This window comes from Poecile atricapillus, chromosome 1 (genome assembly GCF_030490865.1).
Source record: "Poecile atricapillus isolate bPoeAtr1 chromosome 1, bPoeAtr1.hap1, whole genome shotgun sequence".
Classification (NCBI taxonomy): domain Eukaryota; kingdom Metazoa; phylum Chordata; class Aves; order Passeriformes; family Paridae; genus Poecile; species Poecile atricapillus.
In genome coordinates, this window is record NC_081249.1 from 39,431,020 (window position 1) to 39,458,164 (window position 27,145).

At 42.2% G+C, this 27,145-nt stretch overlaps 1 protein-coding gene across 5 annotated transcripts in view; it reads right to left on the bottom strand.

Moving 5' to 3' along the window:
- CLYBL (citramalyl-CoA lyase) overlaps positions 1 to 24,699 on the bottom strand; it is a 165,469-nt gene extending 140,770 nt beyond the window's left edge. For 4 of the 5 annotated variants that reach the window (XR_009279607.1, XM_058857461.1, XM_058857469.1 and 1 more), the window contains exon 1: positions 24,599 to 24,653. Coding sequence is in view for 1 of the 5 variants with exons in the window: in XM_058857478.1 (XP_058713461.1) it covers positions 24,599 to 24,651 (53 nt within the window). In the remaining 4 variants the exon portion in view is untranslated. Of the gene's footprint in view, positions 1 to 24,598 lie in introns of all 5 variants that reach the window. The other variant, XM_058857478.1, reaches the window with a different exon arrangement.
- Positions 24,700 to 27,145: the final 2,446 nt, after the last annotated feature.

Below are 27,145 nucleotides of genomic sequence, written 5' to 3' on the forward strand. Positions count from 1 at the left end.
TCCAAAACACTGGATACTTAACATTTATCTGTCAGCTTGAATGTTATCTAAACGGGAGCTTAGAAGAGATGTAGCACATCAGTCAGAGGATGAATTTGCTCTTCATGGAGACATGTGAAAAACAAACGCTTTTATTATGATGAGATATGTGTTTCCATTGACTGAGTACCCATGTGGGAGGAAAGCCTATGCAGTTCAGCTAGGGAGAGGGAGAAGAGGAACACAAAATGCTTTCCAGGGAGCTGTGTGCTAAGCAGAGGCCATAAAACATATACCAGAAGGACACCTACTGCTTTCAGTGATTGAAGGCTGCAGGCAGACGTCCTCTTCTGAACCTAACGTGGGATGGCGTCAACCTGGGGTGCTTGGGATCACCAGGGCCGGATGCAATTGCTTCCAGAGCTGCGCTGGTCGGAAGGGGCTGCATCAGTGCCCCCATGAGCCCCATTAGCGGGTATTGAACTTCTCCCAGGCAGACCTACGGGAACCATCGCCTCTCCTGGAGTGGCAGTGAGAAGGGAGCAGTGCCACTCTCAACCAGCATGGCTGGCTCCAAAGTACACAGATATGACCTAGCTACCAGCTGCTCTTCCAGGACATCAGTTCCAGTTAACAAGCTCGAGCTGAGCATTTTACTCCTAGGCCATGCTTTCACACAGCCCAAGCACAGTTTTGCGTGCTTTCTCTGCAATAATTAAAATTGAGCTGTGAATTCCCTTCACTCACAGAGATTAATTTTCATTTCAGTTCCAATTAGTAAAGGCTCAACTTTAGGGAAACTGTTGCACAGCCTAGCACCAAATGAAATTCCTCTGTTTCTTCTAATTCAAACAGAAAGCCTCAGTGTCTCTTTGTTGTAAGAGCAGCCTAGATCAGAGAAGCGACAACTCATCTTCACAAAGACAGCAATGTGAGAGCCCACTATCTGAACACAAGGTTGTAATTCAACATGATAAAACAGCCTTTTTGCCGTAGAAAGATGTAAACAATTGTTACAATCATGACACCAGAGTTTTTCTGCCATTGCAGACTTCTTGTGTGCTAATTTGTTAGTCCAACACTCTGTGTTCCAATAGCAGGGGGTCTGCATCAGCAACGTTGGTCTTTTTGTTATCAAAACCCCTCAAACCTCCACATGTAGTGAGCTCTGCACCTGAGCACTGGAGAGGGGTATAATTGCCTACAGCTTGAATTAATTCTTCTAAAGTTCTGGAATTAGCAGCCTAAGCAGACTGGAAAAAATAGGCATTTTTCTTCATGAAGCCTGCAGAAAGTTTTGTTTCTCCATTAGCACAGCACATTCTCCACATTCGGCTTCCTTCATGGAAGTGAGTTATCTACAATAGGATCACATTGTGGCCTAAGTTACCATATAGTTCTCAGTTTCAGTTGCATGAAATGCCAGGGCTACATGTTCACTTCGGACTAATGTTCTGAGAACTTCACAATGGTAACAGGCAATTTCAGACAGTGAGGCTCTTCTGAAAGCATCACATCACTTGCAATGGCCCTGCTGCACTTGGGCATCTTTAGTTGCAGAGATTCCCCCCACAAGACAAATCTGGAAGAAGTGTCATAGATCCACCAACTATAATTCTAACAACTATAATAGTTGTTAGACAGTAAATGTGATCTGCTCATAGTGGGGGCTCAGACATTGTGACAAAAAGCTGCAGCAGAAAGGGGCTCTAAAGCACTGCAATCCCTGTTTCCTTCCATGCCCTGCAGTCCTGTTTTCTGTCCCCTGCTCTTAGGAGAGCAAGGCTCTTGTTTGCCTGCCCTGGCTCTGTGCTGAAGAAGCAGCATGGCAACCTCCCACCCACAGACAGTGCCGGGTACAGACCATGCTCTGGGGACAAAAGTCCAGGGGCAGTGGCTCGGTGACCCCAGGCCACTCTGAGGAGACAAAATGCCCATGCAGAGAACACCAACAGCCTACCAGTGCCCCATATCTTGGTACCATATGCACATTGGCCAGTCAAGTATTGCAGCACAACCTGCACATTGGCCCCAGTACCTCGGTGCACTCCAGCTCAAAAGCCATGATGACAAACCATGCAGGGTCCAGTATCATTTAAGGTTAAAATCTCTTAGCAATCTGCAAAAAATCCACTAAAATACTTCTGCAAAGACTGTGAGGTAAACTAACAGAAAACCAGGAAATAGCCAATTTGACTTTTCTGTGTAATCCTAATTCAGCCCTCAGGGCACACAGTTTATGAAACTCTCTTCAATAATATATTCCTGCAGAGATGCTCTACAGGACAGACCTTAATCATGGCTGATAAGGAAGATTATTGTCTGTAGGAATGTGAGAGGTTTTTCATTTGTTTGTTTGCATGTTCATTTTAAGATTTTTTAAGGTCTTGCCCTTCCTGGCGGACACACTGCAGAAGCGCTGCTCACTGGCACATAGTTACATAGTTACATATTCACTGCATCTGAGGGGGATGATCCACAGAAGCCCAAGCATGACCTTTGGGGACAGTTTATGAGACTCAACCACACACTACTTTTTTACTGTAACCAATACTTAATACCAATTACTTTGATAACTAATTTGAGCTAGGATGGAAACTGGGTCTGCCCCCTACCAAGTGAATCCCTCTACTTATTCATCTAGAAAGTTATGGTTTAACACATTACTGGTAAAAGAAGTGTTTTGAAAATACAGAGTTGAATAACCTCGAAAATAAGAATGAACTCATGCCATTGCTCCTTATCAGTGAGCAACTTCTAAAGTAAGAGGACATTCCTATAAACATTTTTGTTTCTGTCCTCTTCTGGAAAGGTCTTACCTAATTAAGTCAAATTCCAAACTGCTTTTGGACGCAGGAGTTTAGATAAGTGACTAACATAAAGGGCTAAGAGCTCTGAATCTTGAGTAGAAGAAACAACTTTCCTGAAAGCCACAGTAAGGATACTAAATCTATAAAAAGGCTGTGATTTAAGGAATGGTATTCTGCAGTACTTCCCCTTGTCTAGGTTTAGGTGATTCCCTGCTCACTTAGAAGGTAAGTATTTCCACCTCTTCTCAAGTGAAGTGAAGTCAATTGCCATGATTGTCTGTGAGTCTCTTTAGAAGTTTCTGCTTGGCACAGAATGAAAATTATTTGGATGTTCAAAAGTAAAATAGTGCAGATGAAGAGAGATCTCTACTTCCTTAACTGTAAGCTGACAGTGAAGCACCCAAATTCATGGGACACTCATGACTCTCATCTCTGTATGCCTTAGCTCCGTATTTGTAAAACAGAAGTAATACCAGCCCTTTTTATCGTGAGGGTTTTCTGAAGATAAATTAATTAATGTTTGTTAAGCATTCAGATATTTATAGCAATAAGTGCCATAGAAAAGCTCATAAGGAAATTACCAATTCTGTCTTCACAGCAGGGTTTCAATAGTGTGCAGTAAATAAGGCCTAGGGCTACACATTGAAAAATTAGGAGAAAACAAAATATTGAATAACTGCTCATTAACTCAGCATCGTCCATCTTGTTCACTAGCTGAGGCAGGGGTCCTGTGGAAAAAGCTATGTATGATCGTGATTTTAAAAGACTACGCTATCAAACAAATAAATAAGGGGGCTGAACTTAACTGCATCAGCTATCTTAATTTTGACATTTCCTAACTCCTGAATATTTTACTCTCCAGCCTTAATGAAGCTGCTTTCAGCTGCTGGCAAGACTTTGCCAGGTCCCCTTATAAAAGAACACTTCTAAGAATGCTGTATGCAGGGAGATACAGAAGCTGAAAGAATGCCAGAATCATGAAAGAAAACCGCGTTAATAATATCAAAAGAGAACTTCAGCAAAATTTTGTTCCAGTCTTTTAAAGGCAAGAAAATATCAGTGAATCAGCTTACATTTCACAACAATAGTATGCAACCAATGGGAATTTCCAGAGGAAATGCGGTCAGACAGAGTATTTAAAATCACACTTAAACCAGATTTGGTCATCAGCATTCAACAATGCAGCCTTCCATGCAGTTTCTTTCTCCATATCAACAAACACTTGGATATGAACTGGAAGTTAAGTGCCTTTCCAAACATTAGGTGCTGGAAATCAAGATTACTTTAAATAAAACACTGAAAGCATTTAGAGTTTAATGATTCCTTATCTGCAAGAGTCCATGGAAAAGGTGAGTGGAATATTAAGGATATGTTAAGAGCAGGAAAGAACATTGCCTTGGCAGGAGTGCTTCTGGGCAGCAGGAGGACTGTACAAAACAGGCTGGAGGAAGAATCCCTCCACACAGTCATTCTCAGAGAGGGAAATTTGTGAGGACACACAGCAACAAAAATACATGTCTGTTGGACAGAAATCACCAAGCCCTAGTAGCTGTGACTGTAGTAGCAGTCTAATGTGACAGTGGATTTATATGTGACATCATCATAGCTAAAACAAGACAAGACAAAATTTAAAATAAATTGAATATGTAGTTCCCCTCCCCAAAAAAAAGAAAAAAAAAAAAAAAAAAGAGGAAATGAAATTACCAAACTAATGTATATTCACCAATTGGCAAAGTCCTCTATGTTTTTGTCAGATATTTAATCCCACAACGAGTTTTTTGTTAAAAAAGGAAAGGGGTAGTTTAGGAAAAAAGACAAAACCATACAACCCCAAACCCAAGACTTAACAAAATGTTAAGTGCTGATTTGCATAAAAAAGATTAGGTGGGAAAACAGTGTATCTTGTGAAAAGAAAACAAACTCTAAAAGTAGTGTGTATAGTAACAAATTCAAAGCTACGAAAAGAAGGGGCAGTGGGAAAATGGCATTTTTAATTTTTGTGCTGCTTTGCATCTGCATTCATTAAAGTTCTCTATTTTTTGGCTATTTTTTTCTTCCATTCAAAAGCCACAAAACAAAACAAACAAAACAAGCAAAAAAAAAAAAGAAAGAAAGAAAGAAAGAATGGTGGGGAAACCAAAACATACTTGTCATGACGGTAAAATGTTAATTCTGCTAGAAACACTTGCTTACTCTTTCTGTCTTGAATGTATAAACCTGTGGGGAAAAATCTCAAGGATATTTTTAAACTGTGCACCATAAACGTTTTAACATTTGCTTGTTGAGGAAATTTTTGAAGTGAAAAGTTTCTCTAGAGAGATTATTTACAGTATTAATTTAAGGCCTTACTTTGTAATTCCTCCTCAAAGGAAAAAAAATAAATCCCACTGGCTTCAGAGCAAGCAAATTGATTGCTTATGATGAGATAACTGCAATGAAGATGCAAATGATATCCTTTTGCCAGGAATTGCGTTCCTTTTGTACTACCTTTCCAGAATTATGCTAATTAAAAATCTACTAGAATGCCTTTCAATTAATTAACATATTCTCTCATATTCCTCAATTTACAGTAGCTTTTAAAAATAATTAGGTATTAAATTCAAGATCCCAGGCACCTGATTCAGCAGCAGGTTGCATTGTGCTGAGCTACACAATTTCTTGTCTACACTAACAGTCATATCAGGAGTAAGGGAATTGTGTTGTCCTTAGCTTTTTGGGGGTTTTTTGGGTCATACGTACTTATTGTGGTGTGTCAGCCTTTAACTGGTCTTTGAAACCCAAGGGGGAAATCCCAGACAGCCTGAAACCAAGCGGAATTTTGCATTGCCTTCAGCCATCCTCTGATTCCATTTCCCTCAAAGCTTTTTTGCTTTGGACTGTGTTGCTTTTAGCAGCACTGGACACTGTTCCCAACCACTAGACGACAACAAAAGACAATGAAAACGATGTTAAAGATTTCCTTAACTGGACTTCAGCCTAAACTGGTGTGTGACTGTCCAGCTTTTTGCAAGGTCAGCTTGGCAAAGCACCTGGAAACACTTGCCTTCAGCAGGGGAGACAGCTCAAAGCAAGGCCTTCCCAACCCCAGCAGCTTCCAGCCCACCATTGTCTTGGGCTGGTGGCAAAGCAGCATCCGTGGCAAATAAATAAGTGCTGCCAGCAGTGCAGCATGCGGGGAGCAAACCTGCCCCGCGTCGCGCTCAGCGCAGGCACGCGTGGCCCCGCGCACACAGCCCGCTTGGTGCTTGGAACATGGACAGACTGAGGAGCATCTGTGCTGGGGGGGATATGGAACAAATAAGTAATTGCTGTTTTTACTAAGTAAAGCAGAAAATTACAGCATATTAACAGCCAAGCGTGTTTGTTGCCTGGGAAGAACCATTTGTGTTCCAGTTTGGGCTTTTTTACTCATCTGAAATCTGTGCCTCAAAGCATATTAAAAACATTTTAATTATTATTGTGCGTTTATATTCTCAAATGGATTTAAAGTGTATAAATATTATGGGGGATGGGGAGAGAAGAAAGTAAAATAAATAAATTCAGGAAAATGTTCTGTATTTTTAGCAGTGGAATCTGGTAGTGGATGCAGTTCTCAATTAGTACCTTAGAAAACATAATTCTTTTTAGAAAGCATTATTGCATTAAAAATGTGTCCTGGTTTATCAGAAAAGCGTGTGGCTATGTGTATGTTCTCTTAGCCACATTCAGCTCTCTTCAAAAAGACATCCACCAGAATAGCATTCTTTAGGGACAGTGTTTCAGGGTTGACAAGAACATTAAACCATATTATAATTATCTCTTCAATGAAAACACGGCTTTGTAGTGGAGGCAATGCACGGTCCTCAAGGCGAGTGTTATTAGGCTGTATGTGTTTTCTTGGAAGGAGATTCATGGAAAGAAAAAAAGCTTTATAATTTACTGCAAGGAAAAAAATACAGAGTACATGTCATGCATAGCAAAAGGGATTTTACAAAGAAGGCACTAAGTTGAGTGCCTCACTTATCTTCAAGAATGCTTCTACATAATAAGTGTGGGGATCGGTTTAACACAAGCTACAATATAGATATAACACACACACAATTCCCTGTGACCATTCATATAGATAACTGCAAAAAAATTGTCTATAAAGTAAGGTGAATATAAAGCAATTGCCTCCTGTGACATAAATGGGTTCTGTCTCATTCTTTGAGAGGCCAGCACTGAACAGAATACATTCTTATGGCAGTGCAGATAATAAAATCTGTTATTCTTAATGTGAATACAAGGATTTTCTAACCCATCTTCCACATTCAAATTACAGTTTTCTCAAATTAATCTGAAATTATAAAGTATGAGTTCTGAAACAGTAAGCAAAGTTACAAACTGCACCAAGAAGATTCTAATATGCTCATAAATGACAGCATTTAATATTTATTTCTTATACATACTATCCACACATGCACATTTGGATTTATTTATTCACATTTAAAAATAAAAAGAATATGATGGATTTTTAATACTGTTGAAAATGCCTGAATTGTTTTAAACCAGGAATTTTCTTCTTGTTTGTGAAAATGAGATTGCAAATTTGTTTTCTTTAGTATGTTGGCAAGTGAATAGATTTAAATTCCTTAAAATGGAATGAACTAGAGGAAAGAAACAAATAATGTTAACCAACAGTTATATACATCCTGAACACAGCAAATGCTGACAGTATTATGAAAATCTTGTGTTAATGGAGAATTAATTGTAAAGCTGTAGCATTTCAGTTGTGTGCAGGCAGGTCCAGGCACACGCACACATAAACACAAAAGACAGCAGCCCCACTAAACAGCTACCAAAAATATACCCAATTGGCCTAATACTAGACACAACAGCTTGAGCATTTGTAGGAAAAAAAAGTCAGAAACTCACCAAATTTTGGTTTTAAAAGCATGCTAGGTATCCAGCGAGAGAGCATTCGGAACAGTCAATTACTTTCACATTTTGTCCCAGGACTTTAAAAGTTAAAGGCATAGTTCTGCCAATTGTGAGATGCCCCATCCAGCACAGACCACCCACAACTACTGATTTTCCATCTGGTGAACAAAACAGACATCTCCCTAATTATTTTTAAAAAGGTTTTTTTTTCTAACATACTTCCTTTATTTGTCTGTGACCTGGAACTTAATGGAAAACCTGGTAGATGCCAACCTCATTTCTTGTAATGAAGCATCTTATTTTCCCTACTTTAAGCATGCTTATTTAAAGGTTATTTAATAGAAAGTTATTACCTAAGCTGATCTTTGATAGGACCTAAATTACTAAATAGTTTGAAATTAGAACAACTTTATATCAAACCCTAAATGTTCTAGTTAAATATTAACCGTTAAAAGCCCTTCTCTTAAATCAGCATATTAAAACAGGAAGCAATGAGGTTTACAGTCTCATATGCTGGGCTCCCATATTGCCAGTGTCAAAATTTATGCCTTTTTTCAGCAATATGGTTGCCATTGCCAGCACCACACTTATAAATGCCAACTGTAATTAAAATCTGGCACCTTATACAAGCATTAAACATGCCTACAGATTTAAAAAAAAAAAAAAATCTTTATTTTAAAATACTCATTGCAGCATATGCAGGCTTAAAAAAAAGTTCTTCTTCTGCCAGTTTTAGAAACATCACAGGAAAAAGAAAAATCAAGGTCCAAGTTGTCCTGAAAATCAGTCCAAAGAAACCTAAATACTGTGCTAAATTTCACAGTGGATGTATTTGAGGGAGGGATGGCAAAATCTGGATTTTCACTTGAAAGAGGTTGCAAAGAAATAGCATATTTAAAAATCTGGAGCCTGGGCAGCCACACAGGGCAGGTAACACACAGCCTTTATCTCAGCGCCCTTCACACTGGTGGTTACAGTTCAATAAAGATGTAAAGCCTCATCGCTGTCACAGTGAATGCCCAAGCAGGGCTGTGATCCCAGAGCCCAGTAAGGGAGGCTGCAGAGAAGAACAGAGGCTAGGATGAATCCATAGCCTGTTCATCTTAATAGTTTTGGGGATGCAAACATGTTCATCTGGGCTTTTCATTCCTTAAACACCCATCATAGCTGTACTGCTGTGCCTCCAGCAGTGAGCACCAGGATGGGTGGCCATTTAAGAAAAATCCTCTCCCGGGCTTCTGTCAGCAAGAGAATTGATCGGCAGGAGGCTACTGGAGGCTCAGGACATGTAGAAGACTACTTTGGGAAATAACCTTGGGGAAAATGGGGAGCTGGGGATAACAGGCCATTCTACCCAGCAAAATGTCCAGTCATAAATTCCTTTTCTACTTCCTAATGTGCTACTTCTAAGTAACACAGCTGTCTTATGGACCTGCTGGAGAGGAGGAACCCATGTTCCTGAGAGCTTAAGACATAAAGATGCTACCCAGGCACACAGCAGCAGGTGCACAAATGGGGCATGCAATGCAGCACCCTGAGATTGCTTCTTAGTCTGGAAGAACTGCACCAAGCACTGGTCTCTATTCCTCCAGTAATTCATCTTGGCTAAGAGGTGAGGAAGATCTCCAGCCACATCGTCAAGTAAATTGCTGGAAAAAGACCACCTCTCAGAAACCCAGCACCACCTGGGGACTCTGTTTGTGGGGAATTGCCAAAATAATTTTTAAACAGCACCTTTAAAGCAGTGTTTTTCAAAGCAATTTGATGATGGGTTATGAATTGGCATTTACAGGAACAGCTTCCAATGTGACCAGTAGATGGAGAGGAACCATGATGGCTCTGTCCCAGCGCTTGGGACACCATGGACCAAAGGCAGCAGGACTCAGCAGCGTCTCTGTCGCAAAGGTGTGATGACCAAGACACTCCATCACGTCCTCCGTACCTCTTTCTGCTGGTGCCTGAAGCAAAATTTTTTCTCACAATCCTAGCAGCAGAAGAGGTAATTAAATTTCATTGTAGGGTGTCCCGTGTGCCAAATGCTTATGGACAGGACTGAAAAATTGTATCCTCATATTTTCTTGACATCGCTTTCTTGGCTGAATTTCTGAATCCCTATGTCAAGTTTGCACTGATGTTTATGTCTGCTTGTAGGTACTTCAGTTATTGATGACTTTCAGCAGGATTAAATCTTTCAAGACACTTTTCTTTAAAAATAAACTAAACTACCAAATGGGAAACCTTGAGTTTGATAATTAATTTGAAGTGTGTTTTCCCATGTAAGGATTTTAGTTATTTTCTTGGAGAAAGGTTAATTCTCAGTTTGTAACCACTAAAGTATGTTGCCTTGTAACTAAATATAGCTTTTACACTAAATTTGGCACTTCTTATTGCTAGCCAGAAGGACAGAGTAGCTCTGCTGATATATATTTAAACTTTTCTATACCTCATTATACATTTTTTCAGATTAATTTTACTGTTTTTATTAGAACACCACGTATGGCACAATTCTTATTTACTAGTTGATCTCTTTGTGTTTACTTAGGGTTTATGTTTCTTTGGATGAAAACTGGAATGCAATTCAAAATGTAATGAGACAGTTTATTGCTTGCATAGCCCTATCTGAGAGAGGCTAGACTTGTAAAAAATTGTGATTAGATTTAAAAATTGATCTATTAAAATAACTTGGAATTAGCTGGAATTAGTACCAATCTGGTATTTGGTCTTAATATCCTCCAATATTGTAGTATTAGGAAATCTAATCCTCTCATAATTAGCTTTTATTCACAGATTGGTAAAGAAGAACAAGCTTTTCTGCTTCTTTCAACTCCCAATTGGTCAAGTTTGAATAAATTAGTCATTTAACTGAGCTAATTGAATATCCTGAAGAAAATATTCTCTTGGTACTTGCAGAGGAAGCTATTGATCTCAAAAGCCAACACAATACTTCAAACACTTTGGGCTTCCAGAGTTTAGATTTTGACTTTTCATCAGCTGAATGGTTCGATCTACAACCTGGAAGCACTTTTTCTATTTTGGTTGGGGGTGGGGGATTATTATTTAAACAGATTAAAGTAAATTTAGGATTTGCTATAATTTGAATAGGTATATTTTAAAAAACAAATACACCCAGAATAAATTTTGAAAACTGTTTTTCTTATTTATTTCTTGATCACAAATTTGTTGCTATCTTACTGACTTCAGCTCTCTGCTTATCATTTACTTCCAGAATTTTTTCCTTTAATGGAGGAACATGCCAGCATTACCATTACTGGGGGCAGAAAGCAGCAAGACCTACATCTCATGTATTTTATATAAAGATGCCAGGACATAATTTTTATCAGTTGTAAACAGGCTGAAAATGGTCTGAAAAATAATCTGGCAGTGTCCAAAGTGTTAGAAATTTTCAATGTCTTTCTTTCCTAAACTAATTCCCTTCATGGTTGTGGAGTGAAGACATCCTGCAGGCACCACTCTTCACACTGCAGATCTTATCAGGCATTACAACAGATCAATCTGGCAAGGAGTATATATTCCTGTTGCTGAAGCCAAGGCCTACCAACATATCTGCAGTCTACAATACCAGAAAGGCCCTAACTGTTGCTGGTTTGCCCCAGCAAGTTTATGCTTAGGTTCAAAACCATTTAATTTGGCCATTACCATTGCATAATCAATGTAATTTATACAGTCGTAGATTAAAATAACAAGCCTAAACTATCATGTCTGTATTTTTGTGCCATTTGTTGGTCATGTTTTCAGGTTAACATATCATTTTCCAGGCAAAAGTGCTTCAAGAAGCTATAAAAAATACTCAAAGCAAAAATGCCTAAGAAATGCAGCCCTTTGAAAGCCCATTAATTTTCTAGTTTATCTTGTTCAGGAATACCAGTGCTGAGTTTCTGTGGGAAGACAAGCTGCCAATGGCATGTGTCTTAGATGATGATACTGACATTAAAGACAAGGTTGACTTAACTGAGCTCTGTATCATTTCAGATATACTCAAAGGAAATCCATTGTGAATGCATAAAGATGACAGCATACTTCAATTTTGTCTTAGAAATTACAAATCTGGAAATGCCAAGTCAACTTTCACACCCTGAATGTGTCCTTGTGCAAGCACTGGGTCACTGTGTTTTCCTTTCCTTTTATTCCTTTTTTTTTTTTTTTTTTAATTTGTTGTGTATAAAACTTGGTTCTATTAATTCCAAATTACTGAATCTAGACAAGATTTTCCCTATTTTAAGGTTCTCTACTGGAATGAAAAGAAATGTTAGGAAAAGTCACACCACTTTTTTGGTAAGTAATTTTCATTTCTTTCTTATATTTACCTGGCCAGATGAATGCGAAATGGGGCTTGAGAGCACTCAAAAGGGGAAAGCAGCACTGCTCAGGTTCTGTTTGGCAGAGAAGGTAAAGTATGTAGGTGGAAAGGAGCCCCTTTGAATTTTAGCCTGAGAAAGTTTATAGCATCAAAAGCTCAGCCACCAGGCTTCCCTACCTTCCAATTGGATGTGATCCAATGCAACCAAATTTCTAGAGAGTCAAAGAATTTATGTGGATCCAACATTGCAGACAAAAAAGAAACTTTTCCTCCTAAAATGAGACTCTTCCTCCTTAGATAGAGAAAGGGGGATAAAGACAAATTCAACCTGTACCCTCTCTGTAGGGCACCACAGCCTTTTTACCCAAAGATGGGCGCTGTTCAGCATGCTGTGCTTCATGTGCTGTGGAAGCAACTGGTGTAAACTGGTGAGCAAACAGCACACATATCAAACCATCCACACTGAAAGATATGGATGTGCTTAAATTCAAAGCACAACGAAAGTAAAGAAACACATGGCAAGAGAGGGACTCTCAAGCTGAAAGAGTGTCATGGGTGAGAAAACACATTTAACCAATAGCAGAAACAAAAGGGAAGGGGAAAAAAATCCCAGAGGAGCAAGGTCCAACCCACTGAGAGAGATGGAGATTTTTGGCACCAGTCTGCCTTTTGTAGAGCAGTTACTGGCTCTACCAAAATTTGGCTGATGGGCTTCCTTACAGCATGTGGATGTACCTTGCACAACAGCCCTGTTGGGCTGGCAGGTGAGTAAAATTCTGTGAAAGAGGGTAAGAGAAGAAAAATGCAGAAAGATAAGAGCTTTTCTTACCCAACATTATTAACTTTCAGAACTTCATTCAAAAAATAACTGGAGAAGATTCCTGCAAAGACAAAAGTGCAATCCAAGGGAAGGATCATCTTAGGAGGAAACTGCAGAATTATGCTTCCTGGTAGATGTGATACCTAAACCAGCCAGGCTAAACTAGATACAGTGCTCTTCATCTTGACATAACCTCTCTTGCAGCAGGCCACCACAAGAGGTTATCCTGTAGCTCTAGAAATACCAGCGTCACGATGTGTAAGAAAACAATGCCTCTAATTAAAAATGTCATTGCATATTTTCATTATTTATGGGTACTGTGAAACATGTATCTCAAGGAGTAAGTTAAAGTAGGGCACAAAAGGAACATGTGCCTTTGGAAAATCATGTACTACCTCTTCTGCACTGCTTCTGTGGGGAAGTACTGAAAAGCTCATTCCCGTGGGTCTCAGGCAGAGCTGGCACATCAGGAGAAAACACCAGCCCACGCCGAGGTGATTTACACAATGTCACATCTCTTTTCCTGTGAATTAAGCTAGAAAAATATTTACTCCATGGTTTGAGATCTGGCTGGAGGACAGATGGACTCAGGGCAGCAGTCCCTGCTCAGAGCACCGTTTCATTGGATTGTGGCAGGTAAGTAGCAAATACGGGGTTTTTTGTTATTCAACAGATGTTTGCTGGTTACAGTGAAACTGCCAGAAAGGTCAAAAACTTGAATGTCCTTACAAATTAAACTGCCTTCTCAAACTCATGATTATTGCTTATCTGCTCTAGGTCAAGAGAGGGAAAAAATGTGGAAAAAATCTTGGCTCTCCATTGCCACTGAAGCAGTGCCAATAACAGAAAAACCTCAGGCTGCAAATGGGGTGCCCAAGTGCAAATTTTTACAAGCCCTAAAAACTTACTCTGTACATGAAGTTTCAAAAACTGAAGATGAATTACATGTTTTGTTTTGCACAATTCCTATTTCAATTATATCTACTTCTAATACTGCTCTTTTCATAAAGTTACTGTTGTTCTCACCACACAGCACACCAAGAATCATTAAAATCTGAGTAAGTCCTGTTTGTTGTTTGACATGATTTATCTATTTATCTAAGCTCATGTGTTCCCCAGGAGAAATGGCAACATATTAGTTCCCTCCTGCCCAAGCAAAATAGAAACACTTTGTATTATATTACATTATATCATAAACTTTGGTAACCAGTATTTCCCTTCACGAAAAAACCACACATGTTGCCCTCTGCCTTTAGCAGGCACACATGGGTTCCAACTGGCTGCCATTAAGTGTCAGGCTTTAAAACCTGCAAACAAACATACGATAGAAGTTAAAATGATGCACTGCTGCTAAATTTGCTGTATGTACTGCAGGAGGATGGTCTGAAAAAAACATGTTAACAGTTCAACATTTAAACAAAAATAAACAAACTAATTAAAAATAAAATAAAGAGAGGGATTATTTTGAGTTTGTATTTTCTATCTGCTACATCTCATTTCTCCTCATTTAACTATCTGTCCATACTAAGAACACAATCAGCCAAGGCTTTAAGTGTATAGGATCAGTGAGATAAATTTTGGGACACAAAGCAATGGGAGATTTTTATTTCTGTTCTGAGCAGTTAAGCTGCTGCAGGGTGAGGCGGGAGCAGGCAGCAAAGCCAGGGGGTGTGAAGGGGATTGGCCATTAACTTATCAGTTCCAGGCCTTAGCTTTCTAATTGACAACCTCAGGGCTACTTTCATCACTTGTCGACTTCAAACCCACACTCAATTTTTCCTTTAGATAATGATGCAACTATAACATAACGGTGTTTCTGACATATTGCAGCATGTAGCAGTAGGATGATTTCTTCAGTAGCTTAGTTTAACTGGAAAGTAAAAAAAACCCCAAATGTTAAATGGTTTTCACATCTATCAACTTCTCAAAAAAACCCAGTCAGTAAGAAAACAAGTTTTATACTTCCAGTATGCTGAAGTCACTGTTTGGTGCTGATCCAACCCCAAGCACCTTCGGTGCTTTAGTATCACTAGAGATTTAACAAAACAAGTGAATATTTAAGGCAATAAGCCCACAAAACATGCATTCATATATAAAGCCTAAATAAAGGAGCCCACAGAACTCAGAAATGTACTACAAGTTAGAGAACTCGAACAATAAATTCCCCCAAAATGTCATTAAAAATATATATTAACGACATGCCATCTAGAAACTTTATGTCCTTCACAAAGGAAATAAAGAAATAACAGGAGTGCTGTCATGGACACATCCCTACAGAGAACCAGAAAAACCTGACTTGTGTCCCCTACAGAAATCTGAGCAGTGTCTGAAGGCAGCCGAGCCATTTACACACAGTAAGGTCCCCAGGTAAGTATATTTATCACATTTGGATAATAAATTTTAAAAATACTAGATTTTGTCAAGTAACAGCACGTCAGCAGGCAGCAAAGCACCTGGCTCCAACATAAACAGTCACATAACTGCCTTTTAATAGTGGATATAAAGGTTTGAGTCCTGCAGTCGGCTCTGCAAAAGCCTGGGGTCACAATGAGCTCAGTGCAGTGTCTGGGCCCTGAGCAAGTCAATCCAGGCAACAAAAGCAGCATCAGAAAATGGAATACTACTGATGTGCTTCCAAAGCTCCTGCATGATCCACGTGAGGAGGGATGACAGGCTGGATACCACACTACACAGCCAGGTGCTGCTGGAGAAGGTGTGCATAAACAGGCAGGTGTGGAACTAATCCAGATTAACAAAGCAAGGATGCTGCAGGCAGACTTGATGTGCAGTCAGCTCATGTCCACTGTCATTTGGGCTCTGATGATGCAAATGGGCACCCAGGTAACTTCAGTCACAGGACATTAATGTGGCCATGAACAGTTGGCTTATTCTGGCCTGACTGGAAAAGGTCAGCCCCAGCCATTTAAGATTACAGATACGGATGGCTCATTCCAGGCAGCAATTGCTACATTTTGGTCATAAATTTTAAAACAAGGGCTCCAGCTCTTATTTGAGGATTAACAGGGGAGCAGGTAAGGAAAGTAATACCCGCTCTGAGAAAAAACACTGAGCTCAGTGTTTCCTTGGGCTGCCTTTTAGGCTTTCTAAGTCCATAAAGTTGCAGCATATTGTGAATTTTGCAGATTACATTGCCTGTTCAGAGCTGTAACGATGGCATATCACTGTATCACCCCCTTTCAAGTGCTGTACACGCTGCTACTTCTTCTCAAACAATAAAGAGGCAGGAGCTCTCCCTACAAAATGCCTGGCCCATATAATGGGCAAATGTCACCAGTTGCAAAATATTATTAAAAAGTCAGGACAGACCTATTCTATAGCCAAATTAACAGCTCAGCAAAACAGCGAGCTGCAACAGGGAAGACAGTAAGTCCAACAGCTGGGCAGTTCAACTGCTAAGGTTTTTACTGGGATCATTGCCCGGGATGTTTTGGGAAAAAAGAGCTATCAGCACAAGAAGTGTGAAAACTGAAGTTATTACATGAAAAAATAAAGGCAGGTGTTTTTTCCATTTTTATAAATCAAACCCCACCATCTTTGCAGTTTTGCCTCTCCAAGGCTGCAACTAGCAGTACAAACCGGCTCCCTTTCAGGGTTTGGAGCATGGGTTTTACAAGCCTGTTTTGCCTTCCTGCAGGCACTTTGAGCTTATAAATGGCACCTTTCAGTGTCCTGAATTATGAAGGGCAGCTAGTCCTGAATTCTCCTGTCGCTTAATGATCTCACATAAAATGAGGTCCACAAAAGTTTTACTACCGCTGCAGTTCAAATTCGCAGGTGAAGAACCACCAGGGAAAGGATGTGGACATCTTTTGCTTTCCTAATTTTCCAGGTGCAAGAAAGTTTCCCACTTGGACTTGAACAATTAGTTACTCTCAAAGTGAAGCCTGATCTAAATAAAAAGACTTCAGTATGTTCCCCTGATAAGCACTGGGAAAATCCAAGGGGAAACCACTTGAGAACAACACACAATAGCATCAAACTTAGGTTAAAAAAAATTAGGTTAGAAAGACCCTATCTAAGTATTTATTAGTCTTTTTATTGCACCTAATATTTTTCACTTTTCACAACTAAGTATATCTGACACTTGAGGATTATAGATGATATTTAATTAAAACATTGATTGGTTCTGCCCTTATTCTGGTAATAATATGCAGTGTTTGAAAAATATACTGTACCTCAGCGGTATGAATAAAAAGTCAAAAGAAATTCTTTTCAAAAAGAGAAAGGATTTTGTTTGTTACAAATTACTTCTGCATTTATATAAAGATTTAACAATTCATGGCATGCCAAATACAGTGCTAATGAGCTTTGAGTTGTGTTTTTCATTTTTGTTAGAATTTTTTTCCTGCTAAAAACAATTACTAGAGGCCATTCAAATGCCACTGCATAAACCAGGAAACCTAGTAAAACTGCAGGTAAAATTGGTATTTTGTTTCAAGTGTGGCTCAGGAGTCCAATTTACTTGTTGGTGAGCTGCATATTTCCAACAGCACCTACAACTCCTTCAAAAATGGAAGCCAGGTAAGATGCTTTTTAAAAAAAAAAAAATCATTAATAAAAACCAAAAATTAAAAGAGTGTAAGTTACCATTTAATTCCTGCCTTCTGAGGATGAACATTTTAGCCTTTCTGCTTTCTTCTCCACTTACCAATGAAAAGTAGATAAACAAGCAGAAATATAAGCTCTTAATTCTCAGCACCTCTCAGAGGACACACGTGCCCACAGGAGCTTAAAAACCTTCCTGGGGAGCATTATTAATCTTCCTGCTAACCGCACAGAAATTTTAAAGCCTATTAAAACACCTTCTCATAGTCATAGTCATAGACATGCAAGTCTTGCTTTTTAGCAAGAAACAAAAAGTCAGTGGAAATTATGCCAAATTAACTTTCATCATTCAGTTACATGCATCACTGCCCACCTCAACTACTAACTAGATACCAAACATTGTCCTACAACAAACCTTGCCATCCACCACATAGAATAGTTTGAGTTGGAAGGCACCTTTAAAAGTCAGCTAGTCCAACCCCCTGCCATGGCCAGGGGCATCTACACTAGATCAACTACTCCATATGTTGATGCTTCAGTCTAATGGAAACCCTACTTTGACCTTGCTATGTCCTTGACCTTGCTCCTCCACCTCTGCCTTTGGGCCTAGGAATATTTTCACAAATCTGAAAATAATTCCAACTGCCTTCTTCCCAGGGTGTAGCACTCCTACCTGGCTGCAGCCAAGCTGCTGCCCATTTACACCACTGCAAGTCAAGCTACTATTAATCCCTTGGACTTCAGTCTTCCAAGTAACATGTGTGTTACTCCAAAGGCTTTCAGATGACTTTTTAACTGAAAACATCCAGGATATTGGGGTTTTTAACAAATCATCATAGCTATTGCCCAGCAGCTGATAAGGCTGAAGTTAATTAATATTGCCAGGAAATAGAAATACAGCTGTGATGAGCTAGTCTTGTTATGCCCATATTCAATATTTCCCCTCCTTTCCTTGAAGAGCATTTCACCAACTTAACAAAAACCATAGAAACAAACACAACCCCCCGACCTGATAGGCTGAGCGGATGAAGGATATTCACACTAACTCACCCCACTCTCCCGTTCACCCCCACAAAAATCACACTGACAATATCAAGAGTGAGGAATCAAGCCCCTTTATTACCAAGTCCACAGCAGATAAAGCAGCAATTGTGCTTATACAGTACTGGAAGTGTAGCTACAGCATAGCGTGACAGCTTGTTAGTGTTGAAAATATATAAGCTCTTTGTAATTGTGCCTTTGGAATGCCATCTGTCTTGAATTAACGTCCACCTGGGATCATGTTTCGATGACCAATATGGACAGATTACTAGAACTTTAAAACCTCGCTTTCTTTGTAATTGACATTTAAACTGTTTGAAGTTTCTCATTAAGTCCTTTTTTACAAATTAGGTGCAGATGTATAAAGCTAAATGTACAGTACTAAGGGAAATTAGGTCACCTGAATGCTCAGTAATAAAATGTATCAACTGTTTAAGTGCAATGAGTACATTAAAATTTAGAGATCAACTTTATGCCCCAGATTCTTCAAAGTTTCATCGTTCCCCTTTCATTGCTGCAGAGCCCCTGATGCCAACCATTTTTAACTAAAAAGACAGAGAAGAAGGCGGGTTTGGCCACGTAGCCAATGACAGCTGGACAGTCATGTCCCACAAAGAGCTAGAGAAGGCAGAGCAAGAAGCCACAAAGATGCCCATTTCACAGGGACAGGCAAATCCTATTTACACCAGTGATGCCAGGAGATTTAGAGCGCAGGGAGACCTGAGAAGTAAATATAGGTCCCACCAGAAAATAAGGGAAAATATATGAAGGAGACTTGTTCAACATCCTGGGGCTAAGTAACCACAATCTGACCTCCAGACCCACTTGCAGTCGAAGTTCTGCAGACCTGCTGTGCTCCTCAGCCTTGTGGGGCAGAAGAAGGAAGTGCATAAAAGGGCAGTGGCTGGAGAAACACCTCCACGCACAGCCCGGCTGACAAAATAAGAGCAAATTGAGTATTTCCCCTTTCCAAACAAGGAGGTTCAGAACTCAGGGATGTGTGAGAAAGGGGTTCCAGGAGAAACCACTGCCAGAAGCTCACATGATATACAGAGGACAGGACGAGATACATGGAGGCTCATCAGCAGAAATTCTACAAAGCTCTTAGCATCAAGGGGCTTTTACCTGCCAGAATGGCTCTTCAGAGATGTCAAGTACAGCAGCCCAAGCTCCCCAACAGGTATGAAAACTCCCACCCAGCCTTCATGAGTAGCCAAGAAATACTGCACAAGTGTGTGAAAGCTCAACAATGGAAGGCACTGAACACCCACCAAGGGAACACACACCCTCCTTTCCCATGCAGGGCCACCAAGCAGGGGTGGCACTGGACCTCAAGATGCCATCCCACAGTTAGCAGTGTTTAAACAATGCAATCACACACACAGGTTCCATGGAAGGTCCATTAACCTTATCTCCAGGAGAAAGGCCTCCCACTCTGAGTTAGGGCACCATTTACATAAAATGCACAAATTCAAATCGTTTTGGCCCCACAGCTAGCACATTGGTTCTGGAAACGATGCCAGGATGTGTACCCGGGCTCTCTGCTCGTAAGCATGAGAAGCAGTCTTCTCTTAAAAGCTGGTAAACCAGTCCAATACTGTCAACCAGATCTGTTTTTGTCTGCTTAGACTGCATTTGTGTGCTTAGACTACTCTTAAGCAGAGTGCCTTCAGTACCACTACTTATTACAATGATTTTAAATTCTCACTTTCTGTTCACATCCCCTTAGAAGTCTATTCTGGTAAGCTACTAAAACTCCTGGCAAAAGAAGTGTAAACTTTTAACTGGATACGTTTCTGCTGCTTCTGAAAAACACCCAAGCAACTCTGCTGTGAAATCGTCCATGCTTCTGCTTGCAAGATGAACAGCAGGCTCCCACTGGTATCAGAACAGGAGATTCTGGTTTCCTCATCCACAGGGTCTTTCTCCAGTGCTCATACACATCTTCAGTTCGAAGAGGAATTCAGAAAAAAGCTGTATTTTTAAAATAAATAATAATTGAACCAGCCATTTGTAAGCAAACCTCAACACCTGTGAGAGAATAAAACCTGGCTGATACAACACAGCAAGATAACATTTTCCAGCCCGAGTCATTTGCAAAAGGAATGAGATGGAGAAGTAACTAATTTGCTGTGCATATCAAACAAGAAAGGCTTCTAAGGAAGATGTATTTGTACTCAGTTCTGTTTGCTCACACATTTTACGAATTCTGGTTTTCACCTGGGTAACGAGTTTGCAAAGGCAGGTACAGGACCACACAGGACTGTCCAGAACAGCACAAGCCGACTAGTTGAGGTGCCAGTGGTGATTAGCTGGACACACTCAGCTTTGCACCCTGCTTCTCATTAGCATTAGTTATTCACCATCATACCTCTGCTGCTGCCAGGATGAAAACTGGCTCGGGCAGTAGTTTCACAGTCCTTAATTCCAACTGTGAGTTACCAGAGTGCACAACGGGGACCGTATATTGGCCCCATGTCTTTCTGTCAAGGGTAAAGGAGACCAGAGACCTGGTTGAGCAGAAAGCTGAAGCAGAGTGGACAGGTAATATCTCCTTCATTGTAAGACATCTCAGTGTAACATTAACCTGACAAAAATGTTTGAGTGAATTTGAAACACCAGAGCTAAGGCTCAGTTTTATAACATGCTTCACCTGGCCTAGCAGCGATGGCTGATATCGCTGATATTGCATCCTACAGATGCCCTCACACACAGCCCAGTGATGCTGATTGCACAGAAGACTTAGGCTCCATCAGGTCCTTCCCCAAAGACAGGACTGCAGTGCCAGCGACTCGATTAGTGGTGCTCAGACTGTTCCCTCCCTCCCCAGTGTGAGCTACTATCAGGTTCTCACCTCACCAGCAACACAACAATATTAGTTTAGGTGAACCAAAGTGACCTTGTAGAAAAGCAGACTCTGCACATTAGGCTCAACAATTCTGCCAGATAAAGTGTTTTTATCACTAGAAAGTCACACTTTCAAATAATTTTCACCCCGAAGCCATAATCTCGAAAGACACACTTAAAAATGTGTAGAACATAAAATGAGTGATTTTTTTTTTTATAGAGGTTAAGGAAAGAACTCCCTCACAGACATAACACTATTGATATTCTTGGTCACAGCTCTGCACACACTGAACAGGATCAGCTACTGGTACGGACCACAATTCATGTCTTTCCATTTAAACCCTGCAACAAAGAATAAAACTATTTCACAACTAACAAAGGGGAACCCTTTAATTTACTAGAACAATTTCAGCTCCCATTGCATTAGCACCCTCCAGTGTCCAACACATGAAAAACAACATCACTAATTTACTAAGCAGACACAGATTTGGAGCCTGAAACACAAGACACAGGAGTGGTGGATTCCTGGGAGGGACAATGGCAATTGGTGATGAGAGAAGAAGCTCCTAAGGCTAGAAATTCTAAATGATATAGGCACAGTCTCTGAAGAAGACCTGACACGGGGTTAGTACTCATCAGGTTCCTTTGTTCCTAGCAGGCATGCTGGTGCCTGCACCTTTGGCATGACAGGCTCTACGTGCCCGCACTGTATATTCCATACTCTGCAGTGTTCCACTGAGATATGGATACTGCCTTTGACTGATTTAGTACAGGCATGTGGGTATGGATCTGCCTGGAATATGCCATGTAAATTAATACATGTAATAAAACCCTCTTGTCATACATGGGTGACGCAGACGTGCGCTTGGCTCACTGAGGGCAAACAGGTGACCGTGCTTACATGTGCAGTGCTTCTCTTACAGCATAATCACCAAGCAAAGAGAGAACAACCAAAAAAAACAGCTGTATTTGTTACTAAAAAACAGCTGGATGATGAAGGGTTTTTTTAACTTTCTCCAATACAAAAATCTTTCCCAGGCAGGGAGAGCCCAGTAGGCTCTGGAACACGGCAAATAAGAAAACCCAGCTCTGGGCACCTGCCTGACAGTGACATAAATACTTTTCTGGGCAGCACTGCTTCCCCCCAGCTTCACAGGGGCAGCAGCATGCACATGAAGAGAGGATGGCAGCAGCTGGAAACACAGCCACACCACATTGGAGGTACCCACTGTAATTAGGGTCCCAACCCAACAGCATGGCAGATTGCTCTGTGGGACACAAGAACCACAGTCCAGAGCCAATGGCACCTGCCAATTCTTGCAAAAGACCAGGAAGCTGCTAATTGTATCCAATCAACATGTTCATTGATTGCTGACATTTGCAGTCATCCCTGTATTCTATCTCCCAAGTGCACACAGCCTAGCTCGAAGGTGAGCAAGGATTCCTCATGCCTCATCCTGCTCTGGTCTCTGACTGCTTGGTGCATTGCCCAAAATTCTGTGGTCTCTACCTGCCCAGTGGCCTCTTGGGCTCCACAGCAGCACTGATGACAAGGAGTAGGCAAATCCCACCACAGGGAGGGAGTCATGCAAGGGTGTTATGACACCTGGCAGCCATGTCCCAGCCAAGGAAGCCCTTTCTGAGCCACAGCTGAAAGAGAGCCACCTCACCGCAGGCATGCAGGCAGCCTCTCCCAGCTCTGAACAGGTGCTGTGCACACATAAATGTCATCACCCAGCTGCCCTCACACTTATACAGAGGTGTAGGCTCCTCTTCCCCCCACAGTACGAATATTCAAAATTCCTCATGACCAGAAATAGCATGGCATAGAATTTATGCTTTTGCACAAATGTGGGGAAAAGGGGGCGAAAACAAGGGGGGAAAAAAGACATGTACATGCATGCATCTTCTCCAGAAACTGGCTGTAAAAGTATGGTGAAGGAGCTAGGCTGGAAAAATGACCCTGAGGGCTATGCTAGACAGTTACTCCAGGCAGGAATGACTGACATGGACTTACTGGGCTCTTCACTGTGCCTCTAGCACAGCACAAAGCACTCCAGCTGTCCCTGAGGTTCCCCAAGAACACCAGCATCAATATTGCATGTTCACAGTAACATCTACGCTACAGTTTTACAGACTGCATAGGCTTTTGTCACTCAGATATAAAATATTTACAGAACCGCGGTCTCAGCAGAGAACGTGAGAATTTAAAGCTTTAAATATTGATATTAAAATGTATTAACACTTGATTGCCTTCCTAATATCAATAGTAAAAAAAAGTGTGTTCTCCTTCTAGCAGTGCTGTTGAAAACGTGCCTTAAATGAGCACAGACCCATCAATCACTCCCTTCGGCAGAAGTCGCTCTGCCCCCCGGGAACACGCAGGCACATTACCTGCAGGCAGAAAGCTGGACATCAAACCTACACGCATCTCCAGGAGGGAGATGCAACAGAGCTTTTGTCTTCCGTGGCACTTGTCACTCGGAGCCTGATCCTGCACACTTACCTGTACGGCCATCCTCTATTTAAAGTAGAGCTTTTCCTAGCATCCCACCCGAAATCCATGATATTTCTGACAGCTATTCACCCACTTGTGGGAAAGCACTTGGTGATTTCGGGCTCTTGACAAGTGGACACAGGTTTCCTACACAACCTTCCCTCATGCAGGCACTGCCACCACAGCAGCACGGGGACTCTGCACGCCCGGACTCACAGGGGGCTCGCAAGGCCCAGGATTAGGGATGCTGAGGGGGCGTCTGACAGTGTCCCTGCTGAGCCCCGCTTCTGCCCACATCACCACTTATGCTGGGCCACCGATGGAGCAAGCGACACAGGACGTTCTTAAAACAAGGGGAAAGCCAGCGGTGTGGATCCAGCCTGCCTTGCCCCGGCTCCCCCTGTGGGAAATGGGGCACGGTGGCCCTGAGGAGCCCGCTCGGCCCGAGACTGGGTGCACGAATGGGAAAGACCCAAGGTCACTCTCCAGGTAGGAGCTGCACCATAGCGGACAACCGGGCAAGGGCAATGCTCTGCGAACTGGAGGAATCACGGAACAGTTCTGAGTCGGAAGGGACGTAAACGACCGTCGCATTCCAACTCCCCTGCCGTGGGCAAGGACACCGTCCACTAGAGCAGGAAGTCGGCTTCCACTCCAACGCTGCCGGTGCCCGAGAGCCAGCCCCGCCGCCCCGGGCCCGGCCGCGCCCCCGCACTGAGGGGGGATCGGGGGAGACCCCGGGCGCGGCTCCGGCGGGGGAGGGGGAGGCGGTGCCGGGGGTCCCGCGCCCCGCCCCGCCCGCGCGCGGCCCCGTCACTCACAGTCTCCGCCTCCCCGCGCGCAGCCCGGCCCGCCAGCACAGCCCCGCCGCCATCGCGCCGCCGCCACACGCCCCGCGCTCCCATTGGCCGCGGAGCGGCACGCCCCGAGCTCCTATTGATCGCTCCGCGACACGCCCCGCACTCCTATTGGCTGTTCCGGTGGGCGCCCGCCGCACGCCCACACCGCGCGCTCGGCTCTGACGTCACGGCGGGGTGGGCTCCCGGAGCGCTCTGCCCCTGCTCCAGGGCCCGCAGCCTCCGCAGGCTCTTGTGGCTGGGATGCTCCAGCTCCGCTCCTCTCAGAGGGCAAGTGACTACCGTGAGTAGGAATAGTTCGTTCGTGCAAAGGATAAAGAGACAAGACCAAAGATAACATGGGAGGAAGCAGTGGATGGGCTAGGAAAGAAACGAATTTGAGAAGAAAAGGGTCCGGAAAAAGAAATAGGGATTCTGATTCTATTTTCCATCAGTCCAAACTCAGACTGAGCATATAATATAATTTTCTTTGCCATGATGCATGAATGAGACAGAGCCAAAAAGCATAATCCCAGCAAGCTCCTCAATATTGTAGATATTTCAGTTTATTCCAAAGGACATGAGCTTGGATCATGCCACTTCTCAGTCCCATCACCTCTCATTCCTACCTTCTCACAACTGCTGAACATGTTGTCCTGGGCATGAGAGAGAGATCCCCAAGACAATTGCAACAGCTTTTATAAAAACAGGAGACAGATAATGAAACACCCCAAAACAGTGCCCCCCTTGCTTCAAAAACACAGGTTCACATCCACATAGGTTCATCGCAAGTCTTCATGGAAGGGCTTTTTGCTTTCCTAGAGTCATTGAGTTTTACCATATAACTTTGTTCTTTTCCTGAAATTTGGCTTTTCTTTGTCAGAGCTGTGTGGAAATTTTCTAATCTGGCTTAGCATCACTTTACTGGGGAAGTGGTGTCAGCAAAGCATGAGTTTCACCTCCTAGCAAAAATAAAATACGCTGTTTTGTAGAGCTGTGCTGAACCGTGAACGTGACCTGCTCTCAGCTTCCTTCCCCTATGTAATCTTGCGTGCAAGTCATGGGTAATACCACTTGGATCTGAGACACTGCGATAACAAACATTTTGTTAGCAGCAGCAGCATGACAGTGTTAACCCTTCTCAGCACAGGTCCACTGAATTGTGTGTGGCAGAGACTCTTCCTTCTCACTCCTGTCACTGATGTCTCCTTCCCTTTGCTGTCTCCTCCTACCACTCTTACCTCCTTGGGGAACTTCATCATGAAGGATGGTATTGCAGAAGATGGTGAAGAACCTTGGACTTGTTTCCTGCCCCTCTCTTATTTCTGTAGGGACAGATTTCTTTCTTGGCACCTCTCTTGTCTTTTACCCCTTCCAGCTCCAAGACTCTCAGGTGTACAAAATGCTCTCCTTCCCCACTTTGCTGATGAGGATGGCCTGCAGTGGGGCGGGGGGAAAAAAGAGATGTGTGGCACCTGATAGACCCTTCTGGTTGTTGTTTGTCTTTGGCTCCCCACAGAGAGAGGAGAGCAGGGGAGGGGAGGAGAGCAGGAGTACAGCCAGACCAGGCAGAACCCCTGAAATGCATGTCATAGAACCATAGAGCTGAGCTGGAAGAGACCCACAAGGATATTCAAAGTCCAACTCCTGGCCCTGCACTCTTGGCATCCTCAAGAGTCACACCACGTGCCTGAAAATATTGTTCAAGTGCTTCTTAAACTGTCAGGCTAGTGCCGTGAGCACTTCCCCGGGGAGCCTGTTCCAGTGACCAACCACCCTCTGGGTGAAAAACCTTTTCCCTGATATCCAGCCTAAACCCCCTCTGACACAACTTCATGCCTTTCCCTCAGGTCCTGTCACTGGTCACCAGATACGAGAGAAGAATCTTCCTTTCAGCAACAGCATTTAGTGCGACAGCATCAGGGCGAGGCAGGACACTGTGTTGACACAAACACGTTTCAGGTTTTGTCAGAAGTCCAAATAGCCTTTCTTCAACATTAGTAGCTGGGTGTAGGTTTTGCATCAACCAGTGCTGGAAAACCTGGAGTATCCTGGCCTGTTGCATCCCATTGACTTGTAAATGATTATGGGAACATAGGGACATTAATTACAATTCATTACCATCTTTTCCCTTCTGTATTCTGGGAAAAATACTGTTCGTCTGTATTGTCCTTTTAAAATGGGAAGCCTTTTAAAGATGCTAAGTTTTCACTTAGTTGGATTAAGCCAATGTAACATTTTCCAGGATGCTCAGAAGGTATTTATGAGCCTCACTCTCACTGGCATCCTCAAGAGTTAGGCACGAGGTACTTTTAAGGATACGAGTGCTATAGCAGCAGTATAGTTGTGGCTAAGACCCCCAGAGTAGTGAGGAATGAAGAATACGTACAGAAAAGGGTTGCTGAGCTCATCTGGGGCTGGTCATGAGAATAATGAGACTTCTGTGGGTACTATTGGGCTTTGTGTCTCCTTGCAAAAGTTCATCTACACAAATGTTTCAGCTCAATGTGAGATAACAGCACACAAATTAAT